At 41.8% G+C, this 27,070-nt stretch overlaps 1 protein-coding gene across 2 annotated transcripts in view; it reads right to left on the bottom strand.

Moving 5' to 3' along the window:
* The window catches only part of RABGAP1L (RAB GTPase activating protein 1 like), a gene marked incomplete at both ends in the record, with an annotated part of 518,644 nt that overhangs the window by 484,027 nt on the left and 7,547 nt on the right, over positions 1-27,070 (bottom strand). For both annotated transcript variants that reach the window (XM_080699626.1, XM_080699625.1), the window contains 4 exons: positions 11,463-11,573; positions 13,901-14,058; positions 23,241-23,415; positions 25,134-25,344. In XM_080699626.1, coding sequence (XP_080555752.1) covers positions 11,463-11,573; positions 13,901-14,058; positions 23,241-23,415; positions 25,134-25,344 — 655 coding nt within the window. The remainder of the gene's footprint in view (positions 1-11,462; positions 11,574-13,900; positions 14,059-23,240; positions 23,416-25,133; positions 25,345-27,070) is intronic.

Below are 27,070 nucleotides of genomic sequence, written 5' to 3' on the forward strand. Positions count from 1 at the left end.
ATATTCTACTGGCAAAGTACCTTAAAAAAATCAAGGAATCTACCTCCTTTATAATAGCTACCAAAAAAGGAATAAATTTAGCCAAGAAGGTAAAAGAACTCTAAAATTAAAACTGTAAAATACTGATGAAAGAAACCAAAGGCCACAAATAAATAGAAAGACATGTATTCATGCATTAGAAGAATTCACATTTGAAGCCGGGCGTGGTGGCACACGCTTGTGATCCCCGCGCTTGGGAGGCTGAGACAGGAGGATCGCGCTGGTTCAAAGCCAGCCTCTGCTACTTAGTGAGGCTCTCAGCAACTTAGTGAGACCCTGTTTCCAAGTAAAATATAAAATAGGTCTGGAAGTGTAGCCCGGAGGTAGAAAGCCCCTGGGTTCCACCCCCAGTACCACCAAAAATAAAAAATAAAGAAGAATTCACATTTGTAAACTTCCATACTTCCCCGAATGATGTATAGACTCAACGCAATCTCTACAAAAATATAATCTTTATCACAGAGACAGGAAAAATATTAAAATTCTCAGAGAACCACAAAAGCTCCCAAACAGCCAAAGCCATTTTGGGCAAAAAGAACAAAGTAGGAGGCGGTCCACTACCTGGCTTCAAAACAGGGTACACAGCCAGAGGAAGCCCGGCGGTGGGGCACACCTCAGCCCCCGTGCTCGGGAGGTGGAAACAGGGGGATTCTGGGCAGCTTAGCAAGACGCAGCAACCCAGGAAGAGCCTGTTTAAAAACAGACAAAAAATTACATATAGGGCTGGGAGTGTGCTCAGAGGTTGAAAGCCTATGGACTCAATCCCTAGAGTCACCAAAAAAAAAAAAAAAACTATAGGAATGGTATTGGCATAAAATTAGATATATATACACAAATGAAACAGAATAGAGAACTCAGAAAGGGTCCACACATCTATAGCCAACTGCTTTCAACAAGGAGACAAGAACATACTTTTTTTAATATAAAGGACAATCTCTTTAATAAATGGTATTGGAAAAATGGATGACTAAATGCAAAGTGTGAAACTAGATCCTTATCTCTCACTTTATACAAAAATACAAATTTTTTGTATGTGAAAAGGTACTTTATAGTTTTATAATCTAAAAAGATTATATTACTTAGAATTTAAAAATACACTTTAAATGCACTACAGATTTTAATGTATAATATAAAACTTCTGGGGAAAAAAAAACAAACAGGAGAAAGACATCATCTGAGCATTGAATGGGGCAAGAATATTTTGGAAAGGCTCCAAAGAGCACAAGCAGTAAGAGTAAAAATAGACGACGAGATTACATCAAACTAAAAAGCTTCTTTCCCTCTAGGGGAAGAGCCAACAAAACCAGGGGCGAGTCCGCGGAGCGAGAGGAAACACTGCCAGCCCCACGAGGAGGAGCTAGTGGCTAGCATAGGGAAGGACTCAGAGCGATGGCAGAGGAAGACATCGGTGGTCCAGCCAGCAGTGGGACAAAGGACCTGCACCGCCGATTCTCACAAGAGGACACACAAATGGCCACTGGGTCCATGAAAAGATACTCATTATTCCCCATCAAGGAAACACATATCAAAACCACGGTGCAGCGTCACCTCGACCCAGAGCAAGTGGCCACCACCCAAGAGACAAAAGCTGTCAAGTCCCAGTGAGGGTGTGGAGAGCAAGGCGGCCTGTGCACTGCTGGTGAGAGCACGGATCAGTGAGCCATTACGAGAAACAGTGTGGAAGTTTTGCACAAAACCTAAAAATGGGCTGGGCGTGGTGGGCACGCTTGTCATCCCCGCACTTGGGAGGCGGAGACAGGAGGATTGCGCAGGTTCGAAGCCAGCCTCGCTGGCTTAAGAGATCCTGTTTCCAAATAAAAATATAAAATAGGTCTGGGAGTGTAGCCTGGAGGTAGAAGGGTTTCCAGGAACCCCAGTACCACCAAATAAATTAATTAATTAAAAAATCATAAGCCCGGCATGATGGTATACTCCTGTTATCCTAATTCTTGGGAGGCTGAGACAGGAGGACTGCAGGTTCGTAGCCGGCCTCAACAACTTAGAGAGGCCCTCTACAACTTACTGAGACCTGTTTCAAGTAAAAATAAAATAAAATAGGACTGGGCGAGTTGTCAGAGGTAGAATGTCCCTGGGTTCGATACACACACACACACACACACACACACACACACACACACAGAATTCTTAACTGTCAACAAGAAGATGACTATAAAGAAAGGGAAAGTATCCCACAGAAGAGCAACTTGGAAGGGGATCTTTTTCCTAAAAATGTATCCTCTCAGCCAGGTGTGGTGGTGCATGTTTGCTATCCCAGCATTTGGGAGGCTGAGACAGGAGGATCGTGGTTCACGGACAGCCTCAGCTACTTAGCGAGGCCTTTTGCAACTCAGTGAGACCCTGTTTCAAAATAAAAAGACAAAAAAAATAGGGCTGGGAGTGTAGCTTTGAAGTAGAATGTCCCTGGGTTCCATCCCCAGTACCACACACACACACACACACACACACACACACACACATTCTCTCCCTGACTCTGTCTTCAGATCTCCCTGGAGCAGGTGCGGGCTGCCCAGGCACAGCAGGGGCAGGCAGCCCAGGCTGGCTGAGTGCACAGAGGGAATCAGGGCTTCAGAGCCAGCTCACTCTGCAGGGGTTGCAGGGCCTGAAGCACACAGTACCCGTGTCACCAGGCCTCCCTGAGTCAAAACATAGCTTCTGAGCTCAGGGAAAGGCTGTGTGCTCGGCTGGGTACAGCATCACTGCATGCCCCGGGCCTGTGACAAGAGCAAGAGACAACAGCACGCTGGAACCAGAAAAGAAAGCCCTTCTCCCTGCCGAGCCCCTCGAGCGCCCTCTACTGCCACAGCTGCGTACTGTGCTGGCTGCGAACAGGTGCTGTCCACAGCTCACGGTGCTGAGCAGGCGCCAGGGCAGATTTGGAGCCCAGAGGCATCAAACTGACAACGGCATACAGAACATAATTAAAGTACCCCACCTCTTCTAATCACTTAGCAGCTAGGTTACAAACCCAAATCTCTTACTTAACCCAATGCATGAAAGCATTACTAACACAGCACAGCAGCATACTATAATTCACAAAAGAGACCCGATAAAGACCTGTAGAGTGCACGAATGTCTCCTGGTTGTGACGATGTAGTGTAGTGATGTGCGGTGTTACCTAGGGGAGGGCTGAGAGAAGTGGGCGTGAAGCCACTGTGTACCGCTACTGCGCCAACCTGTAAGCCACTAGCTATTCCAAACTGAAAAGTAAAAAATACTAGCTTCAAGACATCTAGAGTCAGTCACCTTTAAAAATACTTTGTAGCGCCGGGTGTGGTGGCGCACGCTGGGAGGCGGAGACAGGAGGAACGCACGGGTTCGAAGCCAGCTGCGCTGGCTTAAGAAACCCTGTTTCCAAAAAAAAAAAAAAAAAAAAAAAAAAAAGTATAAAATGGGTGTCTGGGCTTCCAGGAACCCCAGTACCACCAAAAAAAAAAAAAAAAAAAAAAACCCACACATTGTAAAGCTGGGTATGGCCACGCACAAGTAAAGTAAAATCCCAGTACCTGGGAGGCTGGGACAGGAGGATCACTGGTTCCAGGCCAGCCTCAGAAACATCCCTAGGCCCTCAGCAACTTCCTTAGAACCTGTTTCAAAATTAAAAAAAAAAAAAGCCAGCTGTTGGGGGCACACGCTTGTAATCCCAGCATTTGGGAGGCTGAGACAGGATGATCACAGGTTCTCAGCCAACCTCAGTTACTTAATGAGGCCCTCTGCAACTTAGTGAGACCCTGGTTCAAAATAAAGAATAAAAAATAGGGCTGGGGGTATAGCTTGGAAGTAGAATGCCACTGGGTTCAATCCCTAGTACTGTAAAAAAAATAAAAATAAAAATAAAATAAGGTTGGCTGTGTATGTAAGTCAGAGGTCAAATGTCCCTGGATTCAATCCCTACTATAAAAAAAACCCACTGTAGAGACAGGTGTACTGGTACTTGCCTATAATCCCAGTATTTAGGAGGCTGAAACAGAAGGATTGCAGCCTCAGGTCAGATTCAAGGCCAGCCTCAGCAAGACCTCACTCAACAAATTAGTGAGACCCTGTTTCAAAATTAAAAATAAATATGTGAGCCAGGCATGGTGGCACACCCTTGTAATCCTGGCATTTTGGAGGCTGAGACAGGAGGATCACGGTTCATAGACAGCCTCAGCTATTTAGTGAGGCCCTTTGCAACTCAGTGAGATTCTGACTCAAAATAAAGAATAAAAAATAGGGCAGGGGGTGTAGCTCGGAGGTAGAATGCCCCAGGTTTCCATCCCTAGTTCTGCAAAAAAAAAAGTACTTAAAATGATGCTGAAAAAGTAACATCATGATATATATCCTATAAATGGCATATAGCACTATGATATATATCCTATATATGGCATGTACATATCATGCATATGTCATACATATGTAAATATGCACTTAATACTTACATCATCACACATGGTACAGCGTCCCTCTCCTAGATGCCAGCGGAAGGCAGCAATGGAAGATGCTGAAAATTCCATCCTAAATACAAGTACTAGTCCAAAGGCTGAGGAACACATAGACGCTCCCAACATGCCCTCTGCAGCACCTGCTAGTGCCAGCTGCTCTCTACCAACTGTCGCCTGGAATCACCAGGACAGAACACTCACGGCTTTTTCATGTAAGTCACAACCTGAAGTTTTCCTACGGAACAAGAAATTATCTCGAGCCGGGCGTGGTGGCGCACACTTGTAGTCTCAGCACTTGGGAGGCTGAGACAGGAGGATCGCACAGGTTCGAAGCCAGCCTCAGCTACTTAGTGAGGCTCTCAACAACTTAGTGAGACCTGTTTCCAAACAAAATATTTATAAAAAGGTCTGGGAGTGTAGCCCGGAGGTAGAAAGCCCCTGGGTTCCACCCCCAGTACCGCACACACAAAAATAGAAAATCATCTTGCCATTGACTTTTTTAAAAAAAACACAAAAAGCTCAAATGAAAAGCTCATGAAATAGCTCCGAAAGCGCCGTGCAGCGTACGGACTGCCCACTAACTTTCTGTCATTTCAGAAAAGGAATGTATGAAAAAATATTACAATATCTAAAACATGGGTCTTGTTAAAAGAACTCAGAGGAGCATTAATTTACATATGAGGCGAAAACGTGCAAATGCAGGTAACACCTGGGCAACTTCAACAAAACTATAACAACTCGCTAGGGAAAGGCAAACCTAGGTACGAGGCTAAATTCAGCAGAACACCTCAGAAGGGCCTAACAGTGGGTTATATCAGCCCAGAACCAATAAGTTCCGCTTTCCTTTGACTTTCTGATGGGAAATCATAAAAGAAAACTACTCTGTGAGAAGAAGAGCCCTCGTGATTTTTTCAGTACTCCTTGCCGAGGAAACCTTTTACCCAAGAGGATAACAGAAGAAAAGGGACCTGCCGATCACCCACGGTGTGGAGCACGGTACTCAGCACTTCGATTTCTCGTTCTATGGCTTCGCTGCGAGCCAAATGGTACACGTGAGGAGCTGAAGGCGTAGTTGTGGCTGAAACAGGCACCTCCTCAATTACCCCGCAAATGGCCAAAAGGCCTGGTCCCAGCTCTACTGGTCCATATGGCCAGGCAAGGTCACTGCCTTCTAGAATGACGTGCTTACGTATAATGAATTGAATCCCCCCGCCCAGTGACCACGAGTTAAAGGTGACTCGTGGAAATCCTTCCTAGCAGTGCTGGCTGTTAATACACACTGAGCTGTTTTAGAACAACCTCGTCACTGCGCTCGACTTGTGATCTCTGCTTCGTTCAGCTTGGCACAGCAAGCGTGAGGGCAGAGCCCTGGCAACAGACTAGCACGGCAGCCAAAATCTCTTCACAGCTGACAGCATTACAACTCCTGTTCTTATTAGAGAGAGGTCCGCGTAATGGTTATTTGAACCACTTTATTACAAATTAAAGAGTAATACACAGCAAAAACCAACTGGTCAGGAAACCAATATGGCAGCCAGGCATGGTGGCACAAGACTGAAATCCCAGTACCTGGGAGGCTAAGACAAAAGGATTGCAGGTTCAAGGCCAGGCAGTAACAGAGACCCTGTTTCAAAATAAAAAGGCTGGATTTGGGGGGGATTTGTGTTTTCTGTTTTTTGGGGGGTTTTGTTTGTTTTTGTGGTACTGGAGATGAATCCCAGGGGCATTCTACCTCTGAGCTACACCCTCAGCCCTACTTTTATTCTTTAATTTGAAACAAGGTCTCACTGAGTTGCAGAGGGCCTCACTAAGTAGCCGAGGCTGTCCACGAACTGTGATCCTCCTGCCGCAGCCTCCCAAATGCTGGGATTACAAGCGTGCGCCACCACGCCTGGCTTATTTATTTGTTTGTTTGTTTTTTAGTGTCCCTGGGTCCAATCCCCAGTACCAAAAAAAAAAAAAAAAAAAAGAATATGGCATAAACTAAGGAATTTCCCCTTTCCTTTTCTCACTCTTTGGGTCTCAAGCATAACTAATAATCAATTCAAAGCATCCAAGCGAGAGTTAGGTAATAATGTTAATACTAAGGCTTTAAAAACCGGTATCAATGAGGTAGACTGCAAGAAGCCCTTCTGCAGTGTTTCTACGCGTGGTACTACTAAGACCCGGGGAAGGACAGGCGGATCACCACACCTGCGCTGGGACCCTCGCGCGCGTGGCCCAACAGCTCTGCGTGCGCTTTCGCAGTTCAGCTGCGACCCTCGGGAAGTGGCTTAGAACTGCCTCTCCTTGCATGTTTCAGGTTAACATCGTCCTCCAACTCTCCTCCTGTGGTTAACACTAGGTTTCTATAAATGAGTCAGCTTTTTTTCCAGGGCATGGTGGGTTGGAAACCCCGTATCCATCACATGGATGCATCAACATCCATGTTCTCACTTTCACACTGTGCTGAAAAGACACCAAAGATTACCAGTCTTCCAACTGCTTTGATTAATTTCAAGCCTAGTGTATAATCAAGATTTAATGGGGTTTACAAAGCCTTTAAAGAGTACACACTCAGGAGTGAGAAGACCTTGGTTAAATCCTGGCTGTACCTGCCGAAGGGTTAGACCAGTGCTGGGGCCAGCAAGGCCGGCATCGGAGCCTGCCGTGAGGCGAGGCCAGCATCGGAGCCTGCCTTGAGGCATGGCCAGTGCTGGGGCCTCCTAGGCCGGGAACGGAACCTGCCGAGGGGTTAGGCCGGTGCTGGGGCCAACGAGGCCGGCACTGGAGCCTGCCATGAGGCTAGGCCGGTGCTGGGGCCTCCGAGGCCAGGATTGAAATCCTGCCAAGGGGTTAGGCCAGTGTAGGGGCCAATGGCCAACATCGGAGCCTGCCGTGAGGCAAGGCCACTCCTGAGGCCTCCAAGGCCGGGACCGAAGCCAGCTTAGGGGTTAGACCGGTGCAGGGGCCAGCGAGACCAGAACTGGGGCCTCCCATGAGGCAAGGCCGCTGCTTGAGCCAGCGAGGTCTGGATCAGTCCACTGAGTAGCCAGGCCACTACTGGGGCCATCAAGAGTGGGATTGGTACTTGCAACGCAGCATGCACAGAGAAGTATCGCAGAAAATATAAATCAGACGCTTCTCTTAATCAGCAATAACTAGGAGGAAAGGGGCAACAGGAAGAGGTTGAGCTATAGAAAGGGCCCTATAGTGAAGCAACTAATGTGACCAATCAGAGGGTATGTAATACTGGAGGACGGAGCCTCTTTAAAACGCAGGAGGTACATAAACAAATGTATCAAAGTAAATCACCAAAGAATCGTGGGATGGAGGGAGGGGGAGGGAATGGGATGGGGGCTGGAGGAGGGCTAAATGGATGATGTGTGCTTGTATATCCTCTCAAGTCTTGTACTCCAATGTGATAGATATATGACTACAATGCACCAATTTTAAAAATAAATTAATTAAATAAATAAATAAATAAACAAATCCTGGCTGTATCAATTTCTGGCCAAGTGATCAAAGTTACTTAACCTCAGTAAAACTCTGTTTCATCACCTAAAAAATGGGGTAATAAAAATAGTATCTCAAGCAGGGCGTTGGTGGTGCACACCTGTAATCCCAGTACTTGAGAGGCTGAGACAGGAGGACTGAAGGTTTGAGGCCAACCTCAGCAACTTAGCAAGAATCTCTGCATTAGACATGTTTTAAAATAAAAATAAAATAGGGCTGAGGATGTAGCTCAGAGGCAGAATGCCTCTAGGTTCAATCCCCAGTAACACTCACATACAAAATACACACACACACACAATTTTATTAAGTTCAATATTAAAAGAACGTAATAAAAATGCACCTTAGAATACATGTAGCATGTATGCTAGTAGAAGACTCAAGTCAAAATTAACGATATGGCCTCAGGCAAGTAATAGAACTTTTGCACCTCAGTGTGTTCAACTGAAAAATGAAGATGATTGTACCTACACCTCCTACCTAGTACCTGGAACGGTACCCGGCACACAGTAGGTGCTAAGTAAGGATGAAGCGGGTAACTGTCAAGCTCGGGGCGAGATGCTGGGGACTCTGGACAAGCCGCACGGTACTTGCCGGGGAAGAGCCGGCAGACGGCCGCAGCACAACTTGTCAGATATCGATAAAGGAAGCACCCTCGAGTATTTGTGCGCACAGATACAATGTCTTCTTAACCAAATTTGATATGTTTAAAAATAGAATATTAATAATAAGCATCCCAGGTACATGATGAGCACATCGGGATTCAACATACTGTTCTTTCTGCTTTTGTGTATGTTGAAAATTTTACGTAATAAAAAGTTCTTTTAAGTGGTTAAGTTTTATCTCCTCCTTTGGAAGAGAGGCCCAAGTTATGGAATTTGAAGGCTTTTCTTTCACATCAGTGTCTTTGTACTACAAATTAAACCTGCAGGCTTCCTTAGCAGCCGGGTTAAGATGCCACTGTGTTCAGCATTCTCTCAACAAGCCTGCCACCTACTGGACGACTTAAAGCCCACCACTTACGGTGTGCGACTTGAACACAGTATATATATCACAGTTAATACTTAGGCAAAGCTTTCTTCTGTCCAAAATAGCTACATCGAAGTATTTATAAAATCTCCCGTATCCCAGGTAATTCTTTCTGTTACAGCAGACAATATCGTTCGGGCCACACTCGGTAGGTGGTACTGGGGGTGGAACCCTGAGGCTTTCTACCTCCGGGCTACATTCCCAGACCTTTTTTATATTTTATTTGGAAACAGGGTCTCACTAAGTTGCTGAGCGCCTCACTAAGGAGCTGAGGCTGGTTTCGAACCCGTGCGATCCTCTTGTCTCAGCCTCCCAAGCGTGCGCCACCACGCCTGGCTTCGTTTGGATATTTGTAAAGGCCTCTGATAGAGTGAGGAACACAGAAAGAAAAGAAGGTTAACACTGACTCCAGCCGGAAACCTGTGATTCTCCTATCTCAGCCTCTCAAGTACTGGAATTACAGGCGTGTAACACAATACCCATCGAGAGAGAGAGAGAGAGAGAGAGAGAGAGTGTATGTGTGTGTGTGTGGTGGGCTGGGGGTACTGGGGATGCAACCCAGAGGAACTCTATCTCTAGGCTACCCCCTCAACCCTATTTTATCTCTTATTTTAAAATAGGATCTCACTCAGTTGCTAAGGGCCTAAGTTGCTGAGGCTGGCCTCAAACCTGTGATTCTCCTGTCTCAGCCTCCCAAGTACTGGAATTACAGAAATGTGCCACCATACCTGGCTGGTTTATTGATCTCTTGATCATCACCAATTTCTCCCACTACATGAGGTGAAGTAAATACGAATTTGTATTTCCAGTTTTTGCCACTACAAGTAATATTTATTAATAGATGTCTCTATAAAAATACATCCAGAATAGGCAGTAGTACTCTTATTTCCTATTGGATAATTTTACTAAGAGTAAGACTGATATGTCCAATTATAAGTATTGTTTATTTTTACAGATGCCATCGGATTGGTTTTTCAAAAGGGGTATATATAGACTTGGCCATTAACAAGAAGAATACTCTTTTCCCAATGCCCCACAATCATTACATAATTTTTGCAATCTGACATCTTATGATGTGCGTGTGCGTGTGTGCATGTGTGTGTGTGTGTGTGTTTTACTGAGGATTGACACTAAGTGCATTCTGCCTCTGAGCTATATATCCACAGCCCTATTTTTTTTTTTCCAGTACTGGGGATGGAACCCAGGTGCATTCTACCTCCAAGCTACACGCCCAGCCCTATTTTTTATTCTTTATTTGGAAACAAGGTCTTACTGGGTTGCAAAGGGCCTAAGTAGCTGAGGCTGGTTGCGAACTGTTATCCTCCTGTCTCAGCCTCCCAAATGCTAGGATGACAAGCGTGCGCCACCATGCCCAGCTTTTTTTTTTTTTAATTTTGAACAGGGTCTCACTAAGTTGCAGAAGGCTTCACTAAATTGCCTAGGCTGGCCGCAAACCTGGGATCCTCCAATCTCAGCCTCCCAAGTACTGTGATTACGAGCGTGGCCACCACGCCTGGCTCCCGTGTCCCTGTCTATTTATGGAATGAGACCTCTTAGGGATGTTCGTTCGGCATCTGATCGGCTTTCCTGTGATTTGTTTATTTACACTCCTGCCCATTTTGCTCCTTTATTTTCTGTCAATTGCCAAGAAACATAATGTATATTAATATTTCATCTATCAGCTGTAATAGTTTGGACTCTCATTTGTTATGTATATATTGTTATTTGTATATTGTTATTTGTTATAATTGTTTGAACTCTCATCTGTTATTGACTTTATAGTCTCATCTGTCCCATAAGAATCCTGATTTTTGTTTTTCAGAATAGCATGAATATATATACATGTATATACAATTATATATTTTAAAATACCTATTTTTTTCTTAAAGTTTCTGGAAGTCCAGTAACAAAGTAGAAAAACAAAAATAACTAAAAAGTGGAGGAATTTATACTAGATGTAAATAGGTAGTAGAGAAAAAGAACATGAAGAAACAGGGTTAACAGTCACAACTGAAAAACTCAAATCATCGCAGGTCTATTTCCCACTGACCGAGACTTTCAGTAAAAAAGCCAGTTGCATCTAACTTGAAGTGGAGACAGCATTACCATTCTCATCTTCATTTTTATTTTTTTAATTACTTTTTGCGTGGAACTGGGGACGGAACCCAGAGGCATTCTACCTCCAAGATACACCCCTAGTTCAATTTTTTTTATTATAAAATAGTCTCACTAAACTGCTGAGTGGCTCACTACTTGCTGAGGCCTTGAACCTGCAACCCTCCCTGTCTCAGCCCTTCAAATACTGGGATTCCAGGCCTGTGCCACCACGCCCAGCTCATCTTCATTGTTAAGGAAAGCCACTGAAGTTCCTGCAAAGCACGGGTCCTTAATAGAACCTACACTCGGCAGGACCACAGTGCGCTTGCTGGAGGTCTCCGGCAGCGCTGGGTGCAAGATGCTTACCTTTCGATGGCTAATTCCTTGTTGGAAAGTTGCTGCACGGTAATTACAATCTTCTTCTCTATTCCTTGTTTTAATTTGAAATAAAATTTATCTCTATCCTTAGGCACAGGACTGAAACATTAAAAAGAAAACAGGAATTACCAATACAATAATATAATAAAATGGTTAAGATGACCTATCCCAAAATTAGAACAACAAAGTATTTTATTGATTTTAGTTTATTGATTTATGTATGCATTTATTTGTTTATGTGTTTATGTACGCATTTATTTTGGTACTGAAGATTCTGCCTCTGAGTCACACCGCCAGCCTTTTTTAAATTTTGTTTTTTGAAACAGTGTCTCACAAGCCAGGTTTGGTAGCGAACACTTGTAATCCTGGTACTTGGGAGGCTGAGACAGGAGGATCACAAGTTTGTGGCCAGCCTCAGCAATTTATGAGGGCCTCTGCAACTTAGTGGGACCCTACTTCAAAATAAATAATAAAACAGGTCTGGGGTTGTAGCTTGAAGGTAGAATGCCCTGGGTTCCATCCCCAGTACCACAAAAAAAAAGAGGAAGGAAGGAAGGAAGGCAGGCAGGCAGGCAGGCAGGCAGGCAGGCAGTCTCTCTAAGTTGCTGAGGCGGCCTCTGACCTGTGATCCTCCAGTCCCAGCCTCTCAACTACCGGGATTACAGGCATGCACCACCATGCCCAGTGACAACAAAATATTTAAGCAACAACACTTTTATTTTTAAGATGAACTCCCTTAGCAAATCAAATTCCATATTCAGTAATACAGGATGTATTAATTTTTAAGTTGGAGTCACAAGAACCTTATATTTCATCTTCTAAGATCTAAAATATAACTACATGGTATAATTTCAAGTTTTGTCTTTAAATTTAACAGATTTTAAAGTATATTCAATTTTTTAAAGGCTGGTTAAATGGCCACCAGTGCCTATAACCCAGTGAAACCCAAGGTCAAAACAGTGAGAACAGGGTATTTTTCCTTTTTTTTTTTTTTTTTTGGAGCTGGGGATTGAACCCAGGGGCATTCTATCTCTAAGCCAAACCCCCAGCTCTATTTTATTTTTATATTTTGTAACAGGGTCTTGATGAGAGTCTCACGACTTGCTGAGTCTGTCCTCGAACCTGCAATCCTCCTGTCTCAGCCTCCCAGGTACTAGGATTATACGGTTGTGCCACATGCCCGACTAACCGACTAATGACTTACTTCAGACACTTAAAATTCGAGATAACTGTGACATGCCCAAGTAAATATAAATAAAAGGCTGACAAGGACATATGACATGTGATGAGTTCATCAAAGTCTAGCCCAAGTCAAACTAATTTTTTATTTTTTATTTTTGGCAGTACTGGGATCCAACCCAGAGGGAGTTCTAGCATTGATCTTCACCCTAACCCTTTCTTAATTTTGAAACAGGCTCTCCCTAAGTTGCCAAGGCTAGCCTTGAACTTGCAAACCTCCGGCCTCGGTATCCAGAACAGCAGGGATGATGGGCAAGCACACTGCGCCCAGATAAGCTGTGTTAACACAATGAACTGATTCTGTAAAACTGTTTGTCACAAGTATCTTGTCTTATCTCAAAAGGAAAAATACCTGAACAACTTATTTGACCTAAACTCAATGTCTGTATCTGTAAAATACAAATAAAATATCTACCTATTAATTACTGTTAAAATTAAGGCCATATTTAAGGCATATAGGTGGTCATAAATAATATAGCTATGTCCTATTAACTGCCTTTTGTAAACTAAAGAAAAACATTTTAAATGTGCAACAAAAAGTTAATTAAAAGATGGTTGAACCACATAACATACTATTAGTATCATTAGAATTAATTTGGTTCAGCCGGGCATGGTGGCGCACGCCTGTAATCCCAGTACTCGGGAGGCTGACACGGGAGGATCACAGGTTCAAGGCCAGCCTCAGCAATTCAGTGAGACCCTGTTTCAAAATAAAACAAAATAAGGCTAGGGGTAGAACTCAGAGGTAGAAGTCCCCTGAGTTAAATCCCCAGTACCACACACACAAGAAAAGAATTAATTTGATTCGAACACTTTAATGAAAAATTTCTTATAAAGGAAAGAGGAAAAAAAACGTATATATACTATTGTGTAAAAAACTGCCTTGAAAATAAACAAAGGGAATAAACTAAATGTTAAAAGGGACTGTCTATGACTAAGATTTAAACTTTTAATTTATATTATTTTACTAAAATTTCTACAATAAACATCAGTATTTTTTAAGCCTTGGGAAAACCATTTAAACATCTGAAAAGCCTGACGCCAAGGGAGTGCGTCCATTCATTAGTCCCTTGTTTATTTCCTCATTGAAGGCTTTACGCCAATACTGTCCATTTCTAGAAACTGTGCGTTAGGCAATACTGCATTCCAGGAACAGCGACCATTTTGTTCTCTTCAAATCATCTCACCTAAAGTTTCCTCTTCCATCGTCTTCTTTGACCTCCAAGGACACACTGAAGGTGAACACATCGCTGTCGGGGGTTGGGACGACGGAGTCTCCACCATCAGACACTTGTCTGGAAGAACGCTTGAACGCTGTACAGAAACTATATAAAATTCTGCTTACCTAAAAGAATCAAAATGGAAGTCCCATTAGGCATAAGTTTTAACTGCATTCTTACACCCTCATCTCTAAGTCTTGCTTTTCATGACCACAATCTTCTTTAGTACATAACATATATATATATATATAATCTAAGTATCTTTCCATTGTTTACATTCAGATAACAAAACTTTCATCACTTCTGTCTGAGGGATGGGTGGGTAAGCAACTTTATAAGGCAAATGGAGACGTCCTAACTCTAAATTAGTCTAGCCTAAAGACAACGAGCAGTGTGAAATCCAAGATGAAAAATGCTGCTAAAAGTAGCCCTTAAAAGAAACAACCATTTATAGAAATTTAACTTTATTAATAGTAGGACATCACTTCATGTCACATGACTTTTAGTTCAAATATGAGGTGTGCTTTCAAACTTATACAAAGAAAATTCCAGTATCATCATTAGAGGCCAGAGGAGAACCATCATCTGGGGCTGCAACCAGGCACTGGGCAGCTTACAAAGGAGGACTAGGCGAGCTGCACTCTCAAGAGACAATAAGCTGACGTCTTTAACTGTGATTCAGAACCGCTTCCGGGGTGAACACCCACAAGGGGCCAGAAAAGAGCACGATCGGCACCAACGGGGTCATTTCATTATTATAGAAAATTTCCTCAGATGTTACTCAATGAAAAGACAATATTCCCTTCAGAGAAACTGCTAGAGGATGCACATCATCAGGGGAAAATAGTATTCTAGAGAGCAAAGAATATTTTATTATGATGGTAAGTCCTCCCCAATATGGACAGCCGGGGTCTCTTTGGTGCCAGATACAGGACTGGGTTGCTCCTCTGTTAGGGAATTTAGATGTTTTTATTGCTATCAATCAGTAACAGTTCTATCGCTTTTTAGTTTACAAACTCTGTTTACATACATTCCTCCATCTGACCCTTCAAAGCAAGCTTATGAATCAGGCCTAGCAGGCATTCGCGATACCTTTTGCAAAAGAGTAAAAAGGGTTCAAAGTCTTTCCAAAAATCTCAGAGCTGGTAAGATGAGGCTGAGTCTGGAATTGTGGGGCCTTAAAGGAGACCGACTGCTTCCTAACACTACTGAGATCCGTCCCCGTATCAGTGACTTCTCACTGAGGCGCAGAGGATCGCGCTCAATGAATTCATGTGTGTGCGCTTAGCAAGAGGAGAGAAATACAGCCACTGGGTTCACACTGAGGAATGGCAGCGTCACTGACGATTCTTTATCTTAAAAAGTCATCTTCCTAAAAATTCTTTTCTTTCAACTCTGACATTTAAACATGGTAATAAAGGTGACCTAATTTAAGTTCACAAAATGAGCTGTATTAATATACAGATGTCTCCAGGCTTCAAAATACACTGGGAAACACTGGAATTAATAGGTCATGGTACCTGCTAAATTTGACCTCCTCTCAAGGCACACTCACAAACAAGGCTCTAGCTCAAACCCCCAATTCCTCTCTACTTCTCTCAGCCACAGAGGGCTGGACGCTGAGCCACAGAGGAAAAAGCTGATACAGGTTTTAGCAATAAGTATGACAATGTCGTTTGAAGAGATTCCTTCCTCCCTCCTTCCTTCCCTTTCCTTCCTTCCTTCCTTCCTTTTCTTCCTTCCTTCCTTCCTGTACTGGGGATTGAACCCAGGGCTGTTTTACCTCCGAGATAAACCTCCAGCCCCTTTTATTTTCTTTTGAATTTTTACTTTGAAACAGGATGTCATTAAGTTACAGAGGGCCTCGCTAAGTTGCTGAGGCTGGCCACGAACCTGCCAGCCTCCTGTCTCAGCCTCCAAAGAGTTAGGATTACAGGCATGCGCCACCACGCCCGGCGTAGAGGAGTGTTTCTACTCATTGTTGTGGTATAAGTGAATAGTGAGACGGTCTTCTTTATCTAGTCTTCTAGTATTAGGTCACTCTAGTGACTAAAAATATATACAGACATATATACGTATATAGAGAAATATAAATGGCTATTTTTCCCCAAAATGGTAAAATACTATAAAGCCCATGCTTTTCCGGGACTTATTCTCCTCTTTCGTGGCAAAAAGCAGCATCATAACATTTCCCACTTGACCTTGAAGCACAAAGGACTCCCCAAGGCTCTCAGCCCACCTGTGGGTCAAAACAAGGTGGAAGGGGAAGGGTTAAACAAAGGCCCTACTTTCAATACCTCACACTAAGAAGTACAAACAAGGAGATTAGTCTGAATATTAACAAACCTTTCACTTTACATAAAATGAAACCAAATGAACACTGAAGAGATTAGTTTAAGATTGTGAATTTTTTAATTTACTTTGCTTAAAACAAGAGCACTCCTACCAGCAATACGATTTGTTAAAGTGTGAGGTCTATCTTCATTTTCCTTTTTTTTTTTTTTTTTTGCAGTACTGGTGATGGAATCCAGGGGGCATTCTACCTCCGAACTATACCCCAGCCCTAATTTTTTATTCTTTATTTTGAAACACGGTCTGACTAAATTGCAGAGGGCCTAAGTAGCCGAGGCTGGCTGTGAACCATGATCCTCCTGTCTCAGCCTCCCAAATGCTGGGATGACAAGTGTGCACCACCATGCATGACTTTCCTTCGTTTTTCCATTTTTGTTTTATTCATATATTATGGCATGAACCATACACACAGTCTATCACGTTCAAAAACAAGTAGCTCTCAAATTTTTAACAGCCACACTTCCATTCATAGACCAGTGATTTGCCTTACGTGCCCTTCCAATGCCAAATTAAGTCTCTTAAATTAACTAGCTTATTTTTTAAACACTTTTAGCAACTGTAGAAATGTTCCTGCCAAGCAAGTTAAACGTCAGTGGTAGCATCATACTTAATTCACAATGTTCCTAAATTTTTAAAAAGATTTTATCATGTCATCCCATGACAATCTTATGTAAACAAGTAAAAACATCAGAAGCAGCAAATGATATTAGTAAGAAGCATAGTCCTCGAATCTTAGACAACTAAGACAATGATAAACTCACTCACTGAATCAGTTTTTGAGCACCTTCTGTGTACAGTGTTATTCTAGGTTCACAGAAGAGAACATGGAACTTATATTCCAACAATTTTAAGCTGAATGGGTTTGGTCTGGGTAAGAAGAAATAATTGGGGAAGCCAAAGCAGAAATGTATAGCTTAACTTACATCCTTATTGGACTTAGCCCAATAGTTTAAGTGTTAAAAATTAAAACAGAATCAAGGAACACACTAGAAATACACCACTGATGATCACACCTACTAGGTAAAGTGTAATAGGAACTTTATACTACTTGTAGTTCTTTGGGTACAATCCACTTCTATCCCCAGACAGAATGTGAGGTCCACTGTCCAATTTCTACACATTCAATATTAGTATGTTTTTTTATTGTTGTTGTTGTTTTGGTGGTACTGGGGTTCCTGGAAACACATCTACCTCCGGGCTACACTCCCAGACCTATTTTTATACTTTTTAAAATTTGGAAACAGGGTCTCTTAAGCCAGCGCGGCTGGCTTCGAACCTGCACGATCCTCCTATCTCCGCCTCCCAAGCAGGGGATTACAAGCGTGCGCCACCATGCCCGGCCAATGTCAGAATGTTTTAAGCAAGCATCAAGTGTGAACACAGGGGCACACCTGTATGCAGTTTTGTATAAAAAAGCAGAGTGAGATTCCAAGCATATTTATTTTCTCCCTTCTTTCACCTCTTCTTCTAACCCTTTCAATTTTGCCCGTCACATGCTTGACAAATCAAAGGCCACGCCAAAACAAAGAATTTGGCAAATGCTAGAGGATGGTAAGGCTTCCAGAAGTTCATTTTAAAGGGGTAAGAATATGGAGCTGAGTCAGAGTGGTAGGGAATAATGAGAAGAAAGTCAGACTGCACCTTTCTCTCTCTTGGGGAACGATGCACGACATGCTAACTTCATTAACAGCGGTCAAACTGCACTTAATACTGAGCATCTATTACAAGTTGCTATTCCCACCAAGAAAGTTTAATCATTTGAACAATCTAGGCTCTGCGAATAGGCTGGTAATCCAAGGATCCGTAGGGAAAATTCAAAAACAGCGGTTATCAGTGTCTATGCTTCTTGGAACAAAGTGGATGATCAAACATATGATGGAAAGAAAACTTAAAATACACACCACGGCAAACACTTCAGTAAATGTCACATTATTAAAACATACATGTAAGCCGGGTGTGGTGGCGCACGCTTGTAATCCCCGCACTTGGGAGGCAGAGACAGAAGGATCGCGCAGGTTCGAAGCCAGCCGCGCTGGCTTAAGAGACCCTGTTTCCAAATAAAAATGTAAAAATAGGTCTGGGAGTGTAGCCCGGAGGTAGAAGGGCTTCTAGGAACCCCAGTACCACCAAAAAAAAAAAAAATACATGTACACAGAAAGGATCCAGAATGGGCACTGTCTCTGCAGAAGGCAACGGTTTATTGGTAAATAAGTCAGTACAGTTTTTCCCCCAGACAGCAGTATGTATAGAAAGTATTAGTTAAACACAGGACTGTGATCTGGTTGTGGTTGTTTTTAAAGCTGAGCATGGTGGTGCATGCTTGTAATCCCAAGTACTTGGGAGGCTGAGACAGGAGGATCACAGGTTCGTGGCCAGCCCCAGCAACTTAGCAACACTTTGTTTCCAGGAAAGAAAGAAAATAGGTCTGGGGATATAACCTAGAGGTAGAAGGCCCTTGGGTTTCATCTCCAATACCAAAAAAAAAAAAAAAAGAGGTGGGTAGAATGGCACATGTAGATATCTGGAATGGAGACATATCAAACTCTTAACTGTGGTAGAATTCTGGTCACTTTTTATTTTCTTCTTTATTTCAGCATTTTCCAAATTCTCAATATGTATTACATGGTAAAAATGCAAACAATGCTATTAAATAACAAAAGAATTTAATCAAAATATAGCTCGTTTTCCCAAGATAAAACCTCTTCACTAATATTGGTGTAAAATAACCTACTCTTTTAGAAATACCATATATCAAAAAATGTTCCCCAAGAAATACATGTAGGAAGAAAATCCAATGAGAGGCACCCTGCGTATCTTTCATCGGATGTGTTAAATTTTAAAACAACATGCTTAAAGTAGTCATGGAAAGGAGCTGAAATAAAAATAATCTTTTTGAAAAATTATTGTCCAGGAAACGTTTTAAAAATTTTTAAACTGGCATAAGGAAAACATAACAAAGTAACTTCTAAACCACATACCAAAAAATTACCTTCCAATAGAAGGCATTTAGCTAAAATATCATCTCAAAAAATAAAATGTTTCCCACATCGAAATAAGTTTATACGTGTGTGTGTGTGTGTGTGTGTGTGTGTGTGTGTGTTGGCATACTGGCACACTCCCCCCCCAAAAAAAAAGTGTTAAAAATAATGATCTTCCAAATCGACCAAATTCTATTATGTGCATATATGAAGAGATCACAATGAATCCCACTGTTTTGTATAATCATAATGCCCCTACAAAAAAAAGGACTAAAGATCTTCCCAATCATACCATTTAATACCCCTTAATGCTTTTAACACCTGACAAGAAAAACCGTGTTTCTAAAATATAATGCAAAGTTGCTATTATTCATAACTAAATAAAAACATTAAAAAGTGATCAGAATCTGAAGAAAATTATCACACTGGCTAATATAAATTAAATCTCACTCTACTAAGCCTAAAATAAAGTATATTTCTAAAGTTTGTGTAATATACCCATACATAAACAACTAGAATAGGTGCCTTCTTGGTTTTTGTTTCTGTTTTGTTTGTTTTGAACTGTTTCTGGCATTTCGCTTTGTCTGCAATTCTTTAGCTGAAGCCTAGCGCATCGCTCTCCCTGGACAAGATCCCTGACATTCAGATCCTGGCGGTGGGACTTCCCAACTCTTTTCCACAGGTTACAGACAGCCACTCCCACAGGGCCGTGGAAGCTCCAGAGAAGCAAGTCGCTTGTGCCCTGGCCCTGGCAGGCGCGCGATCCTGGCCTCACAGGTGTCCGAGGAAGCCGTCCCCTCCCTGGGTTCCTCGCACCACGCTGGTGCCGGTGGCTTGCGGGGTTCCACGGTGAAATGAAAGCATCACAGTTCTGCTGATGGCAGCAGCCATGCTGTAACTTGTGCTGGAAACAGCATCTTCTTGTCTCTAACAAAAAACCTCTTAGGTACCACCCAGGGACTCTGGAAAAAAAGACAAAAGCAAAGCAAGTATATTAGTGGCCGTGCCACGCGGCTCAGTCTTACGTAATAAGAACATCTGTCGTTCGATTCCCGGGCTAGCTGTGCCAATCCTGGTGCTCGGCAGGAGCAACTTAACTCTAAGGACCACAGGCGTCCTTTAGCTACAGAACAAGACACTTTGGGAAGCACATAACCAGGTGACTTGCAAATGTAACTAAAAGAGTTCAGAAAATTAAAAGCATAAATATTTTTGAGGAAAGAGAAGATTTTGAAAGTTCCTGTAAAATGTCTGGGTAAACCACAAAGGTTTGGAGGACAAGATATGTGCCTGATAAATCCTAATATAGCATGACTGGAAGACAAAAATCCACATTTGTGTTTTATAATATTTAAGTAACAAGAAAGTTGTTGCTGAAACTATACAGCTCTTAAGAGTGTAAGTCTCCAATTTGAAACTCGGCTCTAGTATCTTTTCTCTGAGTCTCAGAGTAAACAAAGGGTAACCACGTAATTGATGACCCAAGCCAGAACACTCTTGAGAATAAGCAGAAGGGCGCTGGTAATAGATCTGGACACCAGGCATAAAGTGGGATCGCTCCAGGAAAAGAGAAACGTACAGTCACTTGTCTGAACAAATACTATTGGTGCCACGACTGTGATGTATCGAGTCAATGCTTAGCGCAAGGCCTGGCATAGCTCTCTCTTTATACACATTTTAAAGTTATGTTTCATAATAAGGTTCCATGGCCACTGACTGTCTTGTCTTTCTCCTTCAGACAATGCATTTTACCACCTATGCCCTGCAACATAACACTTTCAAAAACATACTCCAAAATATTAGAGAATACATGGAAATGACTTTTTGATAACCCGCAATATATCAAATGTGCTCTCTAAAAATATAATAAATACCATCAAATACTATATTCAAAACAGTCAGGCCAAGAATTTCCCACTGCTTATCCACTGTTAAAGCTTTCAAAACTGACCACCATTCCCCGCACTCAGAAGCAAGTAGATGATATAATCCCAAAAGAGAGTTTCATACCATCGCAGTTATGGAAAACGCTTGCAGCAAAGTCCCTTTCGATTTCCTCCTGCAAAGGCGATTCCGTCTCTCCCAGCAGCGGTTCTCCCATTCTTCCAAGTTCAATTCCTTGTTCTTGGGCTCCAAGGATCCAGAAGCCACACAGGTGTGTTAAATGACAGCTGCCAACATGAAATGCCAGGACTCTACCATCTGCTTCCCCACCTCTGTAGTGGAGTTTGTAAGGATCAGAAATAGCCCCCCTCATTCAGACACACACAGGTATTCTCTCAACATACCTACATGCATGCCTACTGCGTTCCAGGCACACAAGCAACACACCTGTCCTCATTCAGTCTCCTATCTATCCTAACTTTCTAAACAGTCAGTTCCTAGAGAGATATGTAAGTGTTGGGATGAAATTACTTAAGGCCTATCCAAAACACCAAAACCAGAACTTCTTATACCAGGCATGAGTTCTGGCAGATAATTTCTATGACTAAAATCTAAATGATGTGTCTGTACATATTCATTCTGGTGAACAAACAAATGTATCACCGGGGCAGAAGACTTAACAAATACCCATCACACTTGCTGTCAGACTCACAAAGACCTACATTTCTATAAATTCTCATTTTGTGGCCAGAAAAAAACTCTCAGAACTCCTGTTATTATAATGGCTGGTTTATGGTTCATGGTAAAGGGAAACTAAAGTAACTGTTGCTTTTGGCCTTTTCTGCCGGCAATTTATATTTTCAAAAGCAAACACTCCTGCCAGGTGTGGTGGCGCACGCTTGTAATCCCCACACTTGGGAGGCAGAGACAGGAGGATCACGCAGCAGGTTTGAAGCCGGCCTCGCTGGCTTAAGAGACCCTGTTTCCAAATAAAAAAGTAAAAAATAGAGCTGGGAGTATAGCCCAGAGGTAGAAGGGTTTCTAGGAACCCCAGTACCACCAAAAAAAAAAAAAAAAAAAAGCAAACACTCCTGAAACCTTGCCCACCCAAACCCATTTATCTATGCCTTTGGGATGGTTTCAAGTCCTAAGATTCCAATAATATAACTTATTTTTTTAATTTGGGGGCAGTTCAAGCAGTAGAAAAAGGAGTATGTTTCCCCAGGAACTTCACAACTATTTGATCTGAACTATTTCTCCAGTCTAAGGAAAAACCATCAGTTACTAACTGCTAATTTTTTTTTTTCTTTTTTTTTTTGGTGGTACTGAGGGTTGAACCCAGGGGCATTTTATCTCCAAGTTACATCACCAGGCCTTTTTATTTTATTTTCCATTTTGAAAGTCTCCCTAGGTTGCCGAGGGTCTTGCCAAACTGCTCAGGCTGTCTTTGAATTTGCAATGCCCCTGCCGCAACCTCCCAAGTACTGAGATTATGGAAGTGTGCTACCGTATCCAGCTAATTGCTCAGAATTTACTGGCATCTTCAAAAGACTAAAAATTGATGCCCCTGCTCTAAGTGGGCATTTATATTTTTAATTAGTCAGTTCTCCAGAGCAAAATCCAGCCTCCAAATAATAACAAGTAATCACTAATGAAAACCAGAGAGATCTAGGAAACAGCGTTCGTGCCATGTGTAACTGAAAGCACAGTGCAGCCGTGAAGCCCCTCAAGAGGACGAAGCCGTCGTCACAAGCACTTTTCAGAATCAATGAGCCAATCCACTTAGGCAGAATTGGAGGTGCAAACGATCCATCCTTTCTGAGCACAAGTGCTTATTACTCTGTAGGGTAAGGGGCTGGCTCCTTCTCACACCTGCTGACCCGTGAGCGTGCCCTGCCTACGCCATCCTTTTAGCATATAGGCGTATCAGACTTCCCTTTCCATGTTCAGCTCTATGTCATTATGAATATTAGGCTTGTCTTTAGAAACAGTCCCAAATTTATAGAACGTATTTATATGACAGAGAAATTAGAGTTCAAAAGTACGAGTCTAATTCATCTCTCTGGCAAATGGCTACACTATATTATACTTACTGCCTCTTTAATTTCACAGGAGAAAACATGTATCTGAAATTCTTCTGAACCATGGGAACTCTCTGTAAACGCAAAGCAATTGCTTTCTGCTGTCCCATCGTGGCCACGTGCACAGAACAGCACCTTGTAGATGGGGAAAGATGCTATTTCCACACTGCTGGATTGGTCTATGATTCTGCAAAACAACGGAGAAACAGGAGAGAAGCTGCTAGTTAGCAGAGCATAAAGACAAAGCGTTTTACTATGCCAACACACAGCACATAAACGCAACCATCTTAAGATCACAAAAATAAACTGGCACTACTGCAAGAAAACACACTGTCTCCATGTTCCTAAATTCTCGTACACAGACACAAAAATGCTTCATCTTCTCCTGACAGCTTCTTCACTTTGGTGTTTCCGATGACCCACACTCATTTCCTCTAAAGCCAAGTATACGCTGCCTGGTAGAAGACTGTTACCTCTCCTCTGCAGAGTAGAGCTTTATTCTGTTCAAAGGAATGCTGGGACAAACAGCACAGCCAAGGATTTACTCCATCGACCTAGGTCTTATGTGAGAGTACCAGTGTCAAGCTCTATATTCTGTATGGGGATGGGGAGAAGCCCCACAAATGCTGTGTGCATGTCTCTACCCCTAAGGACTACATTGTGATGTGAGACTATAACGCATCCAAAAGGCATTTTAAATTTTTTTTTACATAAAAAAAAACACACAAAAAGCCGGGTATGGTGGCGCAAATTTGTAATCCCAGTATTTGGGAGGCTGACACTGGAGGATCACAGTTCATGGACAGCCTCAGCTACTTAGTGAGGCCCTCTGAAACTTAGTGAGACCCTGTTTCAATTAAATAATAAAAACTAGGGTGGGGGGTCAAATGCCCCTGGGTTCCATCCCCACACCCTCAAAAATAAATAAATAAACAAACAAACACACACAAATCAGGTGCATATACCTATAATTCTAGTACTTTGGAGACCAGCCTCAGCAACTCAGTAAGGTTTTCAGCAAATTAGTGAAACCTTATAAAACCCAAATTAAAAAAAAATTAAGTGGGGCTGGGGAGTGTAGCTTGGAGGCAGAATGCCCCTGGGTTCCATCCCCAACATCTCTCTCCCAAAAATAGCACAAATAATCTTGGAAAGCCCATTTCTTTTTAGAGCGGCATCTGTAGCTTTCTCTAAACCTTTAGTCATTGTTCAACTGAGACTTCTCTTAGCCTCAAAAAGACGAGGTGATTCCAAAGATGTGTTCAACAACGGACTACAACAATAAAAGGAATCGGGGAAACTAGAAATAAATAATTCTCCAACATTCCCTCCGCACATCCTAAGACTGCTCTGAACATCTGCTCGCACCTCCTTGGATAGCTCTGAACAGTCCAGATCCCCTGAGGATCTCAAGCAGGGAGGCCGAGGGACAGCTGCGGGTGGCGGGAGAGAGACCTCGAGGAAGAGGCAAGCAGGAAGAACACCAGGTCTGTGTCAAGGGCTTTTGGCAGTTGAAAGTAATAGATACCATTAAGACATTCTGACGTTTCTAGGAGACACCACCTATACAATACATTTACGAAACACCTGTTAATTTATGTTGCTATTAAACTCAGCTATCACTCTAGCTCTATGAATCACTGTTGCATGACAGGCTACATGTTTGTATGTTCCTTCAAAACATAAAAATTACAAGTGTTTAACAGTTTTGTTTCTATTTACATCCTAAGCATAATTTTGCAAGTATCCCTCAAAAACAGGACAATCAAAATCTAAACAAATGTTTAGTTTGCATTTCTAGAGTATAAAGGAATGAACAGTAAGTTCTACATCTGATCCATGATATAATATCCCCACCACTGCTCAAAAGATATATATGTATAGAAAAAGAAAGCTGGAGCTCACCTCACAGAGCCTTCTGGAACATTTGGCACATACAGAGTAACGGGAAAGGGGTACTGACTGGAAGATCTCATGGTTGCCATTGCCCGTAAGGCCTCCACTTCATTACGAGGGGAAGACACCTTCATACATCCTAAGTAGGTCAGTTTGTTAAATAAAACACTGTCTTCTTCAGGGAGCCCACTTGGAGAAGGTGGTCTGGGTGTGGAAATTTCTGAAGAGAGAAAAAAAAAAGAAGTACTCAAAGTCCATGCAAACGCCACAGTGTAATTTTGTCAAAACCTCATAAAGATATAAAATATATCAAAAAGCTGGGTGTGGTGGCGCACACTTGTAATCCCCACGCTTGGGAGGTGGAGACAGGAGGATCGCGCAGGTTCGAAGCCAGCCTCGCTAGCTTTAAGAAACCCTGTTTCCAAATAAAAATATAAAATAGGTGTAGCCCGGAGGTAGAACGGTTTCCAGGAACCCCAGTACCACAAAAAAATCAAAAAAAAAAAAAACACTTTGCATTTTATTGTATCTTTACCTGTATCTTTATTCCTTTTATTTTTAATTCCAAACCTTAAATAAGAGTTCCAGAATTGGCCATTTGTACTTTTATTTTTTTTTAATTTTTTTTATTGGTTCACTGTATTCATACATCATAGTAGGATACATACTTTTGTAGACATACATGCACACTTTTCCCAGTCAGCCCCCACCCAATCCCCACCCCATTCTCTCCCTATCCCTCCCTCCCATGCTTGGCTTAGTAGTTGACATCTAGTATTATGGCAATTTATCTAAAATTAAAAATGATAATCTCACATAACAGTTTCATTTGTCTGATACCAAGCTTTTGATGACTTAAAGATAACATTTCAATATTTCTTTTTGCTTTCTTTCTTACCAGAGAATATTTTTTTCTATTTTTTAGGTGAAACTATCATATATTTATATATTTATTTTTCAGAAAAAAATCTATCCTAATATGGAATATGGACTCTAGGTACCCAAAACGATCTTGAAAAAGAACAAAGCTAGAAGATATATATTTTCTGATTTCAAACCATATAAAGCTACAATAATTGAAACAGTGTAGTACTATTCTAAAGGCAGATATATAAACCATTGGAGTTAAATAAAAGCCTAGAGCTAAATTCTTCCCTATATTGTCAAGTTATTTTTGACAAGGTTTCCACGAACATTTGGTGGTGGAAATAAAAATCCTTTAACTAAATATTGTTAAAAATAATAATTACATGGAAAAGAATAAAATTGGACCCTTACCTAATCCCATATACAAATATTAACTCAAAATAGATAATAGACCTAAATATAAATCTTAAGACTATAAACTTTTAGGAGAAAATCTGGGTCATTAAACCTCACAACACTGAAATTGGCAGTGATTTCTTGGTTATGATTTCAATGGCACAGGCAACAGAGGAGTATACAAACTCCCTAAAAAAAAAAAAAAATTGTATATCCAAAGACAATGTAAACAGAGTTAACAGTTACTAATAGAATGGGATAAAATATTTCCAAATGCTATATCTGAAGGTATATTAATATTCCAACTAGAAATCCTAAAAATTAACAACAATAAAGGCAAACAATACCCTTTAGAGATAGGTAAAAGACTAACATAAATAATGAATCTCCACAGATAACCAATCTTAGTTGTCTGTTGAATGGAAAGTCTTGTTTCTCTAGTTCTGGAGTGTGTTACCTATTTCTTCTTTGTAGTTAATCTCTTTGAGTATTTTCTCTAGCGCTGGTTTTGAAGACATAAATTCCTTCAGTTTCTGTTTGTCATGGAAGCTTCTTATTTCTCCATTTAATTTGATAGAAAGTTTTGCTGGGTAGGAAATTTTTGGCTGGAAGTTGTTTTCTTTCAGAATTGGGAATATGTTACTCCAAGCCCTTCTGGCTCTCATGACTTGGTTTGGGAAGTC

This window comes from Muscardinus avellanarius, assembly GCF_963383645.1.
Source record: "Muscardinus avellanarius genome assembly, chromosome: 7".
NCBI lineage: Eukaryota > Metazoa > Chordata > Mammalia > Rodentia > Gliridae > Muscardinus > Muscardinus avellanarius.